The following is a 13,682-nucleotide window of genomic DNA, read 5'->3' on the forward strand; positions in this document are numbered from 1 at the left end:
CTTCTCAAATTATCAACATTATCTTTGTATAACAATTTGTGACAGCAATACTTTAAAATTGAATAGAATTATAATAAGAATTATATAATTATGAGAGTAAAACAATTTCATGTGAGCTTTTATGGGCATTGATTATGAATGTAAATTAGAAATCCTAAAATATCACTTTGAATAAGATCAAATATTTCTCTCTAGATTCTTATAAAGATAGGAGGCTTTTTTTGTGCAAATTTTTCATTAACAATATATATATATATATATATACATGGTAACAGGTAGTAAAGTAAGGCTTCTACTTCACATCCATAGATCTATGTTACTTGCTGGAGTACAAAAGTATAATGGTGAAGCAAGTTCTGAGGAGGTGCAGCTTCCTATGTACTCCACATGCAATTTCTATGGAGATGTGAGGCAGATCACAGGTTTGGGTTTATATATTCTTTCTCTTTCCTGACATAATTATATAATTTGCTGTCCCTTTGTCACCACAGAACTATGATGAGCTTTAAATTTATATCATATGGGACTAAACATATCATGTTAGTTGACATTTCTTTTTTCATTTATGGCCACATGAGAGTTCATTAGTGAAGTGGGTTCTAGTCTTCTGGACATGGATGTAAGATCCTTATATTTAAAAACTTAAATTGACAACAATTATTATCGAAGAATATTTTGACTAACTTAACTATCATGTTATAAATCAATAGTGAAATCGTTAAATTATTCAGTGCTTTATATAGAAGATAAATCATTGAATTATTCAGTAATTTTACTATGCATAAAACATTCAATAATTCAACATTTTATTGAAGAGAAATTTTTTCTTTTTCGTATAGTATACTGAGTACTTTATCTATTACGTGTTGAATTATCTATATGTGAACCACTGAACTATTCAGTATTTTATAAATAGTGAAACTATTAAATTATTCAGTATTTTATGGATAGAATCGTGAAACTGTTCAACAATTTATCTTCTATAAAATAAATTACAGAACAGTTCGACAGTTGAGCTAAACAAAACATACTCTTTTTGCTAATAAAATTTCGTTGATGAACCATTCTAATAAATAATAATTTATGCAAATCCATGTTGATCAAAAACTCAAAAATTGTTAGCATTTGCAATTGATGTGAGGCATCTATTAAAACAATCAGCTATACCTTAACTTTATAATACTGAAATTTAGACATAAATATATATAATGAATAAGATGCTAATTGGAGGAGGAATAGTTATCCACAAACCAATTTGATTCTTCCCAAGTTATCCATAAATTAATATTAAAAGAAGAAGTGTTAAATATTAGATTGACAAAAGGAATATACATAAATGACTGTCTTTCTTTAATTCATAAGAGATTCAAATCTGCTATCATCCTATGCACATCTTAAGCTAATAAATTAGAGTTCTCATTAGTCATTATATTTTTATTTAGATTAAGATTTAAGATTATAGATATTATCTAGGACAGAGGCCGTGAGCTGGCGGGCTATTTGGGCAGCCCTAAATTGAGCCATTTGCACGCATGCTTTTGGCCCAAAAGCTAAGTACCGACTACGAAGCCACGATAATTGGCATCCTTCTCGCTTGGAACAGAGGAAGTCTCGAGAAGGAAGGAAGGAGGGGGGGAGAGAGATGTCGAAGACGCTGGTGCAGCCCGTCGGTCAGAAGCGGCTGACCAACGTGGCCGTCGTCCGCCTCAAGAAGCACGGAATCCGATTCGAGATCGCCTGCTACAAGAACAAAGTCCTCTCTTGGCGCTCCGGAGTGTACGCTTCCTCCTTCCTTAAACCCTAGCTCAATCCTTAGCGTTGAGTTATTTGCTCTGTGATGCTCAAAATCGTAACTTTTATTAGTACTCAGCATGATGCTGATTAGCCCATGAAGTGATTATTTGCTGTTGAGCGAGTTTTCGGATGCGTTTTTTTTTTTTCAGAATCGTAAGAATTGAATCAAATTTTGATTTTGTTAAAGAAGGTTTGTCGAGAATCTAGATGGGGATGTTTTCAATTCCATTGATATGGAATAGAGCACACTTACGTTTAAAAAATTTCTTTTGGTATGAAGTTAAGTCATTTTGTAACTATCTGTTAAGTATCAGCTCTGATTTGCTTCTCTCCCTGGAATTGGAAATGTTTGTTAACTCGTGGTGCCATTCTTTTAACATTCTTGAAGAGAGAAAGATTTGGATGAAGTCTTGCAGTCGCAGACAGTTTATACAAATGTTTCTAAAGGAATCCTTGCCAAATCGAAGGATTTGATGGCAGCCTTTAAGACTGACGATCAAGCAAAGATATGCTTGGAGGTGAGCTAATTTCATTTATATCTTTTCTGTTTCTTTCTTCTTCTTCTTCTTCTTCTTTTTTCCGGGATGTAGCAAGCAAAGATGTTTAGTTCAAGTTTTTTAGGTTCTCTCAAGCCTCAAACTAGTTTCTAATATGGCCAAACAATTTACTGGGTTATTGATTCAAAACTTGGTATGGTTTGTTTATTTGTAGTTGCCACTCAGCTGGGATTCTGTTTCAAGTCACCTTGGTTTGTTCATCTTTGACATGCAGGAGCACTTTCTTGCTTTATGCTTCATATTATGTTGCATGTATAAGGTTAACTGTGTGATCATCAAACTTACAGGGTGATAAGACTAGATATGCCATGCCAACAAGAAAATCATATTGATAACTTTAGTAGAGATCATTATATGATTAATTACCCCTCTGGGGGATGTTTCAGTTCTTTACTTTAAAACAATGAAGTATCTAACTATCTATATTTTCTCTACATTTAATTAGCCCTAGCATGGATGGATTAAAGCAAAAAAGAAAGCTGCATATCTATTCTACTGAATTCTTTCTTGTGGGCCTAGAGTGAACTTACGATTATCTAGTTATTTATGTAAATTAACAATAACATATTGATGTTATAATCTAATCTTTTTCTATTCGCTATGTTGAATGGAAATTAAGATCGGTAATTAAGAAATATTCTATTTGATCTTCTTTCCATTGATTTCTCTCTGATTCATGTTTGAATGGATCAATACTTTTCCATGTTTCTAAATCTGTTTAGGATCGTTCTCTTACCTTTGGCCATTAACTAAATGTGTAAGTAAAAGAAATATATTTTCCCATGAATTGTTAGTAAATGACTGCTGCTACTAGATTTTGGAGAAAGGAGAGCTTCAAGTTGCTGGGAAGGAGAGAGAATCTCAATTAACAAGTCAATTTCGGGATATTGCAACTATCGTGATGCAGAAGACTATTAACCCAGAAACTCAACGCCCTTATACAATTAGTATGATTGAGCGACTTATGCGTGAAATACATTTTGCTGTGGATCCTCATACCAGTTCAAAGAAGCAGGTACTTTGCTCTTTCAAAATACTGTGCATACTAATACTTGAATTTTTCTTTGGAAATCCAATTCTTAAATGGCATCTTAACTCTTTGTCTCACTTAATTTGGTAATAATTCCACTTAATCACTTGAATGTTGAAACAATTTCAAGACATTCATGAAGAGCGCAAGTTGGCAGAAGCGTCTTGCATTGGGACACCCTTTCATGAGGAGTGCAAGTGTAGCCACTTTTGTGTAGCACAAATATTAAGGAAATGCAAATATTCCTTCAATAACTCCCGTGTTAAATTTCTATATAGTATTTGGAAGACAACTTTGCAGACATTTTTTGGCCTTTATTAGATTACAGCATCTGTCCTCTATCTAGTTGTTTGGTCATCCATTGCGGTGCTTAGAGTTGCAACAATAGGAACAGGGCACATACAATAAATATTTCAGATGGAATTGTATAGTAGATTACATTTGGAATGAGGTGTATTAATTGTTTATATGGATATTTTCCTTTTCCCTTTTCAGGCACTAGAAGTTATACGTGAGTTGCAAAAGCACTTCCCAATAAGGCGATCACCCATGAGATTGCGGCTTGTTATACCGGAGAAGAACCTTTCTGCTCTCATGGAGAAACTCAATGGTTGGAATGTTAGCATAACATCAAAGGATGAATCTGGAAATCAGCCCTCTGTTGTAAGACTGGAAAATGTTTTATTTGAAATTGCATGTCATAATAAGGGCAATACATTCTTTTATGATTTGCTAAAGAACACAAAATGAATTGTCCAAGATAAATGATTTAATTCCAGACTTACACAATGAGTTAGTCGTTTTGATTATATAGAGCATTCACTAAGTTTCTTTTACTTATATAAATCTATTAATGAGAAAATCCCACAGAAATCTAAGGCCAAGTTGTTGGAGAAAGCTCTATTTTTATGGTTATTGTTCCTAAGAAGATCTCATCAAGTTGTCAATTCGTTGCTTATTAGATGGATAAGAATTCACCTGTCATCTTTATGTTATTGTTCATTTTGTTTTTGTTTTATCAATGTGTCTTTTGTATACGAACTTTCTAACTTCTTGGTTGCAGGTCTGTGAGATTGAACCAGGACTTTTCCGTGATTGTGATGCTTTGGTAAGGAACTTGCAAGGAAGGTTGGAGATACTTGGTGTGTCAGTACACGTAGAGGGAGATGCTCATGTCGACCAGTATGATGATACAGAAGACTTCCCATCAAAGTCCACGAATGACTCTGATCCCGTCATCCAACTAAGTGAGAGAATACAGAAACAGAACATTTCTACTGAAAACAAAGTTGGTGAAGAGAAGATTAAGCAGAGCAGATGTAACACATGCGATGCAGTTGTGGGAGATGCTAAACAGTACAGGGAACACTTCAAAACTGAGTGGCACAAGCACAATCTGAAGCGGAAGACAATGGAGCTTCCTCCACTGAGCGCAGAAGAGTGCTTAACTGACATTGAAGTGGGTGATATGAAGACAGATCTAAAGGAATATTCATTTTAAGGTGAATAGGTATTTATATGTGCTAATCTGACAGTTTGCACAACATACATATACTTACGTCCATCGCTATAACCAAAGAGAATTAAAAAAATTTAAGATCATGGTTAACCCTACTTGATGTTGTTGATGGATATGTAGTTTTCTTTTGAGTTAAGGGGATAGGACAAAATGATGAGAGCTTTCCATTGGCTTCTAGGGAAAAGCCCGATTAACCAACGGGCAGGCAAAGCAATTGCCTTCTATGATTCTATCATTTAGCTCAGATTTCTCTGCCTTCATCAGTCAAAGAGTGTTTGACATGCCACTGGAGCCACTTTCTGAATCGGACAACGGTCCCCATTTACTTGACCATAATTAGCTTAATGTAGAACTGTTGTTTTTGTGCAGCTCCCCCCACTCCAGTCCTTTTTCTTTCTTTTCCTATTTACATTTCTGTTAGCTAATTTTGTTTATATCAACTTCTCTTTTGATTAAGATAAAATGTTCTCCAATTTACTTAGGCGCATCTATTATGCTACGTTTGGTCTTTCAGTTTTCTCGGATAACCCTGTGAACAGCTTCTCTATACTTTTGTATCTCAAATGCTTCAACTATGTGATGGATTGGAGACTGCCCAAATTTTGTATAAAGAGACCTTGATATTATCCTTTTTATTGTCTTGATATTCAAGGGACCTAATTTCTTACTTCCAACTAAACAATTATTGTCTATTGTCACAAATTCATGTAGCTCTATCCAATTTGTTTTTGCTTATTATTCCATCGTTTCTGATGAAAAACTTATACCTTATGTTGCAGGTGATAAACATGAGCTGAGACGCAGCGACCGTTTGGAGGTATGTGCTCACGAGATGAGTATTAGATAGAACATCATGTAAGAGGTTTTGTTACAGATGATTCCTTTAAAGCAATTTATAATTTATAGTGGTGGCTTCAGCCAACTCTTTTGTCCCAGTAAAAGTACAATTTTACATAGCAAAGTTTCTTCTTTCAAAGTTGTCCATATGTGATGCTAAAAGTGAAAATTGTGAGCACATTGTTTTTTATGACTTGATGGAATGTTTTCCCAGCTCCAGGGACTTGTATGTTGTACTATTTTTCTCAGAATTTGTTTGCCAATCATAATCATTTCGCCTAATGGAGTGGCCTAAAGCATATGCATAAAATTAATGACAGCAGATATGGAACTTTCCCTTGCATCATTAGGTGGTATTTGTGGCACTAATTGTAACTAGTCTACATTCTGGCAAATAAGCCGTGGGGAAGTATTTTATTAAGCAACATAGATTCAATTGATCAATTGCAACTCAAGGTTTTTACCCTTGGTTGTGCATTAATCTCATATAAGAGATTGTGCTTCCGAATGGCTTGTTCATATGTGATCTTTGCTGGTCGACATTTGTTCTCTTTTAAGAGGGATTATAACAGGAGCTTCAGAATCCACCTGGAGGTGAAACTGGAAACAAGAGCAATAATTTTGGTATGTGAGTCTTGCACCTATAAGCGAACTTGTCTGAGAAGGGATAACAATTTGCAAGAGAGTAGGATATCAAAATGGCTCTGGCTTGGCCGGCCAAATTGAGTTGAGCTGAGCTTGAGTAGAAGCCGACTCGCTCGCTCAGTATTCACCTCGATAAGCTAAAAATTATGCTGTATATATGTTTAGGCTGAGCTCGAACTCAGGCTTAAATAAATGAGCTCCCTATATTTGTTATTTATCACTTAACCCCTTATAGTTCTAAATTATATACAACTGCCTAACAAATGTTAATTTTAATAAAAGATAACCAAATACCTTTTTTGTTTTGCATTAACTAAATAGAAATTTATTTTTTGTGAAAATATCTGTTATCTTATGTTTCTTTCACCTCAATCTTTATCATTTCTACATTTTGGACTATGCCAAAAATTTTAAAATTTTTTTAAAAAAAAAAAAAATATATATATATATATAAAGAGAAATAATCAAAATTTTAATACTTTAATAGAAAATTACTTTTTCCATTAGTTTTGATATAAAAATTTAATGATTTCACATGCAATAAAACTACAAGAGAGGTAAGTGATACAAATTAAGTCCAACAAGGCACATTAGAATTTGGCATACGAGGGGATAAAATATATTTTCCCCTTTTTCTGAAAATAGAAACTAATGCATTGGAATTGCATTGAAGACCAAAATTGACTCAAGCCTGTTACTATTTTGAGCTCCAATTGCTCCAAGTAGGCAATGTAGGAGAGGAACTGCAGAAGATGTGAAATAGTTTGAAAGCATCTGAGCTGACATTACAATGAATTTGTACAACCATATCCTGGAGAAAGATCAGTAGGCAAATGATAGACAATTCATAGCTAACAGTGCACTTCACCATGCCCAAAAATGCTTACTGATGTAGTAGCTGCTTGATGAACATGAAAAATGCTTCTGGCCTGTAATAACCCAGACTTCCGATTCGTATGCCCTTGGCCATCTCTGTCAAAACCAGTTGCTCTCAAACCAACATCAATGCCCTCTTTACAACCAAAGAAAGGCATAAGATTTTGTGCTTATTTTGAGGAATTTCAATTCAACCGTAAATTCTTGTCTCAGACATGAGATTGAGTTGTGATGCCTGTGCATCTCAGTAATCAGCCTGCGTTGATAAATTTCTATATACAGTGTTTCCTATAAATTCTCAATGACATATAAACACTCAAATACTGAAAAATCTAAGATTGTGACAAACTGAAGTTAGCAGCCTTGATGATATTATGCTGAAAAGTCTCATGATCTCATGATCAGAGAAAAGATTAAGAGAAATTATCTCATTGTAATGCAACTTCTGGTGCATGCATAAGGAGGCAAGAACTCAAGGTAAACTATAGCAACAGCTCAATCTACTATAATTGGATCCAGAGCCCACCTTAACCCGTTTAGAGACTTCCTTAAGTTCAACTAATGATGGCAGAGGTCGAGGAACAGGCACGTTCATTGATCTGTACAGCTTTCTTAAGCTTGCATTGAGACCTTTTGATGATCCGACATATGACACATCCTTCTCAGAATCTTCTTGTTCTGTACTAAGCTCGGAAACACGGCAACTCCTAGAGCATTTTATCAATGATGTGTCACTTTTAACTGCACCCCCTTCCAATTTATCAACATTCAACTCAGCCATACCTTTCCCAGATAGCAATGATGCTTGAACTGCAGCTGCCTCATCCAGTGACAATGATTTCTGCACTCCATCTGCCATGTTGTCCTCTTGTGAGGGCGCTGATTGCTCTACATCTGAATTGTGCTGAGTGGAGGGTGCTGCTGCTTCCTTGTCGGCAACGTAATACTTTGTTTTTTCTTCTTTCAGTATGTCATAGTCTTGGAGTCCAAGTCTTGCTCTTCCAAATAATGTAATTGGTAACTCACTGGATGGTGGAGATAAGTCAAGTTTCAGTTCAAGAGGATCCACAAGCAACTCAGTCTGCAGCTCGTTGTGATCAGAAGTGGACACTCCAACAGCAGAAATAGAAAGATCAACATTCATCTTAGCCTCTGAGGTTGCCACCAAAGCTGGTGCCAATGCAAATTTTCTGAGAGGCACTTTGAATAATTTCAACAATGGATCATCAGGGGCTAAACGGGGTTTAAAACAATGTTTCTTGACATAAGACAGCTCCCTAGCTAGGCAAGGAGGAGTAGTGGAAATAACCCACTTGGGCTGGAGAAGTTGCAATGCACACTCCAACTCAGCTCGGGAAGAATGCATGGAGAAACAGACATGCCAAACCCCAAACTCATCCTTTTCAGCTTCTTCTAGACTTGGTTTCTGCTGTTGAGTCATCCCTAATCTAGCATTGCTTGCATACCACTGTGTAGAAGGACGAAGAAATAATGGTTCTGGTTGAAGATTCACTCGAGCCTCTGCATGTTCTTGACTTGCTCTTTCACAAAGCCTGGGGAAACCTACTACCTGAGAAAAAATTATTATACAACTAAAATTGCAAAGGAATATTATGGAACTGTATCATTTCCTTGTGCAAGAGCATAAAAAAAAAGAGATGCAAAATATATGATAGTCTGTAGTTGTATATGTATTTATACATGTTACTCCACCATTCCTGCACTCACCAATTCAGACTAATTCTTTTTGGTCCTCTTTCATGTGTACCAGAAGGCAATAAAATAATAAACCACTAATTTGATGTTTGAAAATCAAGGTCAGAAAGGCCTAGAAAAGGCTCCCTTAAATACCTACCATCTGTAGAACACAACTCAGTAGAGAAGTTAGGTAGAAAGATTGAGTAATGGTATGAGACCAGCTAGGATTTATATTTTGATCAACAAGGCTATATATTATTTGAGCATCTTAAAGCAATGTTGCGGCCTACAATCCTTTATGTTGAGTAGCATAAATGTTTATCAATGCATAAAAGGTCAACATGCAAATACAAAAGAATTCAGATTTATACAATAATATATAGTGGAGAAAAAACAACTGCTCCGCAAATTTTAAGCTTGTGAGATTGATCATTCTAAATTAGCATCAGAGCTATCTATTGGCCTGAAAGTTGTTCTGCTAATCATGCAATAAAAGACCAACCACCATCTTGTTATAGTGTATTACCTATAAGCATGATTCGGTGCATTGAGTGAGACACCACCATGCTACCCTCAATGAAGTGGGAATGGAAAGTTAAGCCATGCATGCCTTAAACATTTCAAGAAATTCGATTACAAATTACAAAAAGAACTCGAGTTTCCTAGAAAGTTCATACTAAAAAAATCTCAATGCACGTTTAATTTTGTTTTGGAAGAAAATTTTGCATCTTTGGAATTTGAACCCAGCGTATCAGTAATCAGCTAAAATTATACAAAAAAATCTTTTATCCAACTTGAAAGAAATTAAGAAACCATCGAAGTGGTTGCATATCTTTTTAAGCACCTTGCTAAGGGCCAGAGTAGAAAGATTATGTATATCACCAATGTCACCAATCAGCAAAATGTACGCTCACATAGGAACACTTGATAAATCAAATAGTAGAATATAAGTACATGTTGTGAGTGTTGCCAGCTCTTAGAGTGAAACTGCATTCCAGTTTATCAGTTTTAATGGAGTCCATACCTGAAAGCGACAAGACGAATCATGTGAAAGGATTTCTGGAGCTGCATGTGAAAGGGCCTGAAAGCATTCTGAATTGATTGTCTTGTCAACAAATATTTTGGACCCAAATGTTTGGGATACTTGAACAAGTATCTCTTCCTGGCCAAGAAGATCACATGCAAGATAAACAACAGGTGCATGGGGATGCTTCCATATGCAACTTATCACCTGCAACCATTGACTCACTGGTTTAATTGGTGCTGCTGCCAGGTATACATTATGTTAAAAAGAGCAAGAGCATATGTTAAGTAATAGAAAACCTGCTGGATAGAGGATTGCTTGCTTGGAAATTTAAGTGAGCATCTACCAAATGTGCAATCTAGAAAAAGGTAATCAAGGTGACACACAGTTTCTCTCCCTTTCTTGGCTATGTACTTCAAAGGCAAATTTTGCAGGCAATCAGGTGTGAGTCGAGAATCCCCAGTATGCAGTAGATTTCCAAACTCACCTTCAAACAAGAACATGGCAGCCCCTGAAAGATGAAATCATGGCATATGAGGCATCAATTTCTTAACTCGTTGCTATACCAAAAAATGTTAAATGTTGATATAATGAACAACAGACACAAAGAGACAATTTGCATAATTGGTATAGTCACTGCAAACAGAGCATCTAAATCTGTGTGCATTTTAAAAGGAGAAGCAAAAAAACAACTGAAGCAGTGGCTTCCTTGACAATGAGTGACCTTGCCGAAAGTCCACAAAGGCCACGGTGATATGCCTGAGTAAAGAGAAAAGCTTCATGAGAAGGTTAGGTCCATTGAGGAATCATCTGAGTTCTTCAATCAAATAATTCTCAGCCAATTTGGTCATTTCCTTGAGAGTTAATTTAAAAACTAGACATAACAAATCTATGGAAGAAAAGTAAGGAACCCCCATTTAATGAAGAAGTTCTGCCTGTTTCGCATATCACCTACCTATTTTTGAAAGAAATTTCCATATCAGCAAAGAGAATGAAAATGAGATCAATGAATATGAAACGTTACTCGTCCTATCACTGGCTGACAAAGTGTGTTGGTATAGTATTGGAATAGGTTCTACCAAAAAACGGAAGAACTTCATTCAAGTTGTACATTGATCACTCGGAACCATGTCAGTATTATAAGCAGGCCAATAGTCATGCTGAGAGAAAACGTCAGGAACAATACCAGATTGCTCAATGTAAAAAGACAACATGGTCAGTCACAAGTGACCAACTGAATCAACTCAAAAAGTTTATATGTCCAACCAAACCTTGTTTATTATCAAGCATCAATGTACACAGTATACAGAAACTGTCATCGATATAGCACAGACCCTTATGTGCCAACTTCTAGGTAAAATTTCTTAAAAACTTCAAAATGAAAGGAGAAAATCTAGTAGATAGCTAGCTAGCTCAACAACACTAATAGAAAAATGATAAACAAGGACCGAGAAAGTCGAAGACACATGGTAGCCAATTGTGACTATGCTCTTCATAAGCATAATCCCAACCAAAGAAGCCCAACGTCCATCCAATTATCACTATACAATTAAATAACTTTAAAAAATAAGGGCACAAGATTTTGAATTCACAGAAATTAAACATACCTTCAAATCTTCAAAAAAATCAAAATTTGGTACCTGGGCAGTGATTTGCATTGTATGCTGTGACAGAAAAAGCCCCTTCCGGATCATCGATGAACACCGACTCACCGACCTCGAGCTCCACAAACAAGGACTCATCAAGCTGCAAAAAAGACACCCAAAGATCCAATTTTGGATGTGAACACGAAATTAGTCCTCTAAAAGGAGTAAAATTCCCATAAAACCGACCCAAAACGCCAAAGACAATAAAAATCTTGAGTAAAAGAAGAACCTGAGGAAAATAGTGAAGGGCGAGGGTCTTGGTGAATCCGGTGGCGTAGATGGGGTAAGAGGCGTGGGTGGCGATTCCGGCGAGGTGATCCTTGTGAGCGTGGGTGAGGAAATGGTACCGCTTCCGATTGGAAGCGGGAGTCCACGTGTCCACCGAGAAAGGAAGGCCTTTGGGCATCTCTATCGGCATCTTATCCTTATTCTTCTTCTCCTAATTCTCTGCTTGCTCTGCGCTAATTCCCCGATTGTATTCACCGATCTGGTTTATATTTCGCGCGATCATGCTTCTCCTCCTTCCTGGAGAAGGAAGAACAAGTCCTCAATTGGAGGGATCCGAATTCCAATTTGCCAGATTTCCCTCTCTTTGGCCTGCCGAATAATTTGCACGGAAGGCTAACGGATCTGTCCATTATCCAATAATCCGAACCCGATAATATATTTTATTATTTTTTGATAAAAATATGGTATATCCTGGGTATTGTTAGGAACTCCTTACCCGAAAAATAATAATAATAATAATAAGAGAAAATGCTCTTTCTGATGAAGTCCAAAGTAGTCCATTAGAGCTCTGGACATATTGGATGCTTCTGATGATGGGAAGCTTCCATGGACTAGGAGGGGAAAGAGGGTAGGAACTAGAGTTCTTGGTCTTGAGCTCTAGATGTATGATGGGATGCTACCGTCTCGGAGAAGTGACAGAAGAGGAAGTGAGCTTAGGGTGGCAAAAGATGTTTGGGTATAGTTTAATATGTTCGGGTCATAAATTAACGAGTTGTTGTGTTCGTGTTTATTACCTCGACGTGATAATTTATTTATGACTCAACTAACTCATTTATGAAACAAAAAAAATTTGTTTATAACATGAATAAACTCATTTATAACTCGAAAAAAATCCGTTTATAACCTAAATACATCATAAAAAATTAAATATTTTATGCCACCCAATGACCCGTTTATAACTTGTGTAACCCATTTATATCTAGATTCAGATATAAGTGAAAAACTTAAATACAGATACGAATATGGGTTAGATATAATTTTTAAGATACAGATATGATTGTCGAATATTTATTTATCTACATATTTTTTTAAAATATTTTCTAGTTTTTAGTTTATTTATTTTTAAATAATTAATATTAATATTGTAGATTGATTTGCTAAATCAATATGTATTTGACATGCATTTTTTTTAACTCTTAATATTTTGTGCTAATTGTCACCGTGAACAAAAATTATAATTCGTCTAAATTGAATCCACATTTGTTTAAGATTTAATTTTCTACTTAAAAATTTAAATTTTGTTATTTTGATTTTAGACCAAAATATTAGTTGAGCACTATCCTCTGATCTGTTTTCACCCTTGGAGTTTGTAGTTTTAATTTTGTAATGGCAGTATTATAAGAAAATTATAAAAATAAAATAAAAGGATAGCAAAAGAAGAGAAAGAAAATAGTATTTTACTAGGAATACGTCGTTTTGTTAGATATACGTGCTTGATATCGACTGATTTGGCCTTGTTTCGACGCTTATGTATAAGATCCATAATCAAAGTTTTTGACGAAATTAATCATATCTCAAACTTGTTTTTTTTAATCCAACTAAACCATCACAAACTTAATACCAAAAGGAAAGGAGGAGATTATTTCACTATAACTATCGGTAAGATTAATATTCTACTGATTAGGTGGTCTAGTTTGGAAGAGAGAGCACAATCCCACGTAATGTTGGCCGAAGGATGATTACATCTTTATCCCTGACGACGATAGATAACATCTTCACCTGTAAATAGTTCTTTTAGGTACTACAGTATATTAACTAGGAATGGGAA

The 13,682-nt window shown here is 35.6% G+C and overlaps 2 protein-coding genes across 4 annotated transcripts; one reads left to right on the forward strand and one right to left on the reverse strand.

Annotated features, from left to right (window-relative positions):
* Window positions 1-1,555: 1,555 nt before the first annotated feature.
* Window positions 1,556-5,950, forward strand: LOC140769216 (uncharacterized). Of its 2 annotated transcripts, none has more exons than XM_073109850.1 (6): window positions 1,556-1,776; window positions 2,183-2,312; window positions 3,166-3,366; window positions 3,877-4,044; window positions 4,445-4,891; window positions 5,680-5,950. In XM_073109850.1, the coding sequence occupies exons 1-5, from the start codon at window positions 1,643-1,645 to the stop codon at window positions 4,880-4,882; spliced, it is 1,071 nt and encodes a 356-aa protein (XP_072965951.1). In that variant the 5' UTR covers window positions 1,556-1,642; the 3' UTR covers window positions 4,883-4,891; window positions 5,680-5,950. The 2 variants fall into 2 exon arrangements, with proteins under 2 accessions (XP_072965951.1, XP_072965950.1); XM_073109849.1 differs by having other exon boundaries at window positions 1,557-1,776; window positions 4,445-4,883.
* Window positions 5,951-6,929: 979 nt separating this feature from the next.
* On the reverse strand, window positions 6,930-12,403 carry LOC140767949 (uncharacterized). Of its 2 annotated transcripts, XM_073108006.1 has the most exons (6): window positions 11,856-11,989; window positions 11,621-11,726; window positions 10,468-10,491; window positions 10,280-10,393; window positions 9,981-10,187; window positions 6,930-8,828 (listed from the first exon to the last, which is right to left on the reverse strand). In XM_073108006.1, the coding sequence occupies exons 2-6, from the start codon at window positions 11,720-11,722 to the stop codon at window positions 7,731-7,733; spliced, it is 1,545 nt and encodes a 514-aa protein (XP_072964107.1). In that variant the 5' UTR covers window positions 11,723-11,726; window positions 11,856-11,989; the 3' UTR covers window positions 6,930-7,730. The 2 variants fall into 2 exon arrangements, with proteins under 2 accessions (XP_072964107.1, XP_072964106.1); XM_073108005.1 differs by having other exon boundaries at window positions 10,280-10,491; window positions 11,856-12,403.
* Between the last annotated feature and the right edge of the window lie 1,279 nt (window positions 12,404-13,682).

This window comes from Typha angustifolia, chromosome 10 (assembly GCF_048772165.1).
Source record: "Typha angustifolia cultivar Huaian chromosome 10, ASM4877216v1, whole genome shotgun sequence".
In the NCBI taxonomy this organism is placed as follows: domain Eukaryota; kingdom Viridiplantae; phylum Streptophyta; class Magnoliopsida; order Poales; family Typhaceae; genus Typha; species Typha angustifolia.

Bases quoted from the DNA above. Each gene is read 5' to 3' on its own strand.
- LOC140769216 (XM_073109850.1), top strand. From the start codon at position 1,643: ATGTCGAAGACGCTGGTGCAGCCCGTCGGTCAGAAGCGGCTGACCAAC. The intron at 1,777-2,182 runs GTACGCTTCCTC...ACATTCTTGAAG, and splicing joins CTCTCTTGGCGCTCCGGAGT to AGAGAAAGATTTGGATGAAG. The intron at 4,045-4,444 runs GTAAGACTGGAA...TCTTGGTTGCAG, and splicing joins CTGGAAATCAGCCCTCTGTT to GTCTGTGAGATTGAACCAGG.
- LOC140767949 (XM_073108005.1), bottom strand. From the start codon at position 12,044: ATGCCGATAGAGATGCCCAAAGGCCTTCCTTTCTCGGTGGACACGTGG. The intron at 11,727-11,855 runs GTTCTTCTTTTA...TCTTTTTTGCAG, and splicing joins CCCTTCACTATTTTCCTCAG to CTTGATGAGTCCTTGTTTGT. The intron at 8,829-9,980 runs GTATGGACTCCA...ATTTTTTCTCAG, and splicing joins ATTCGTCTTGTCGCTTTCAG to GTAGTAGGTTTCCCCAGGCT.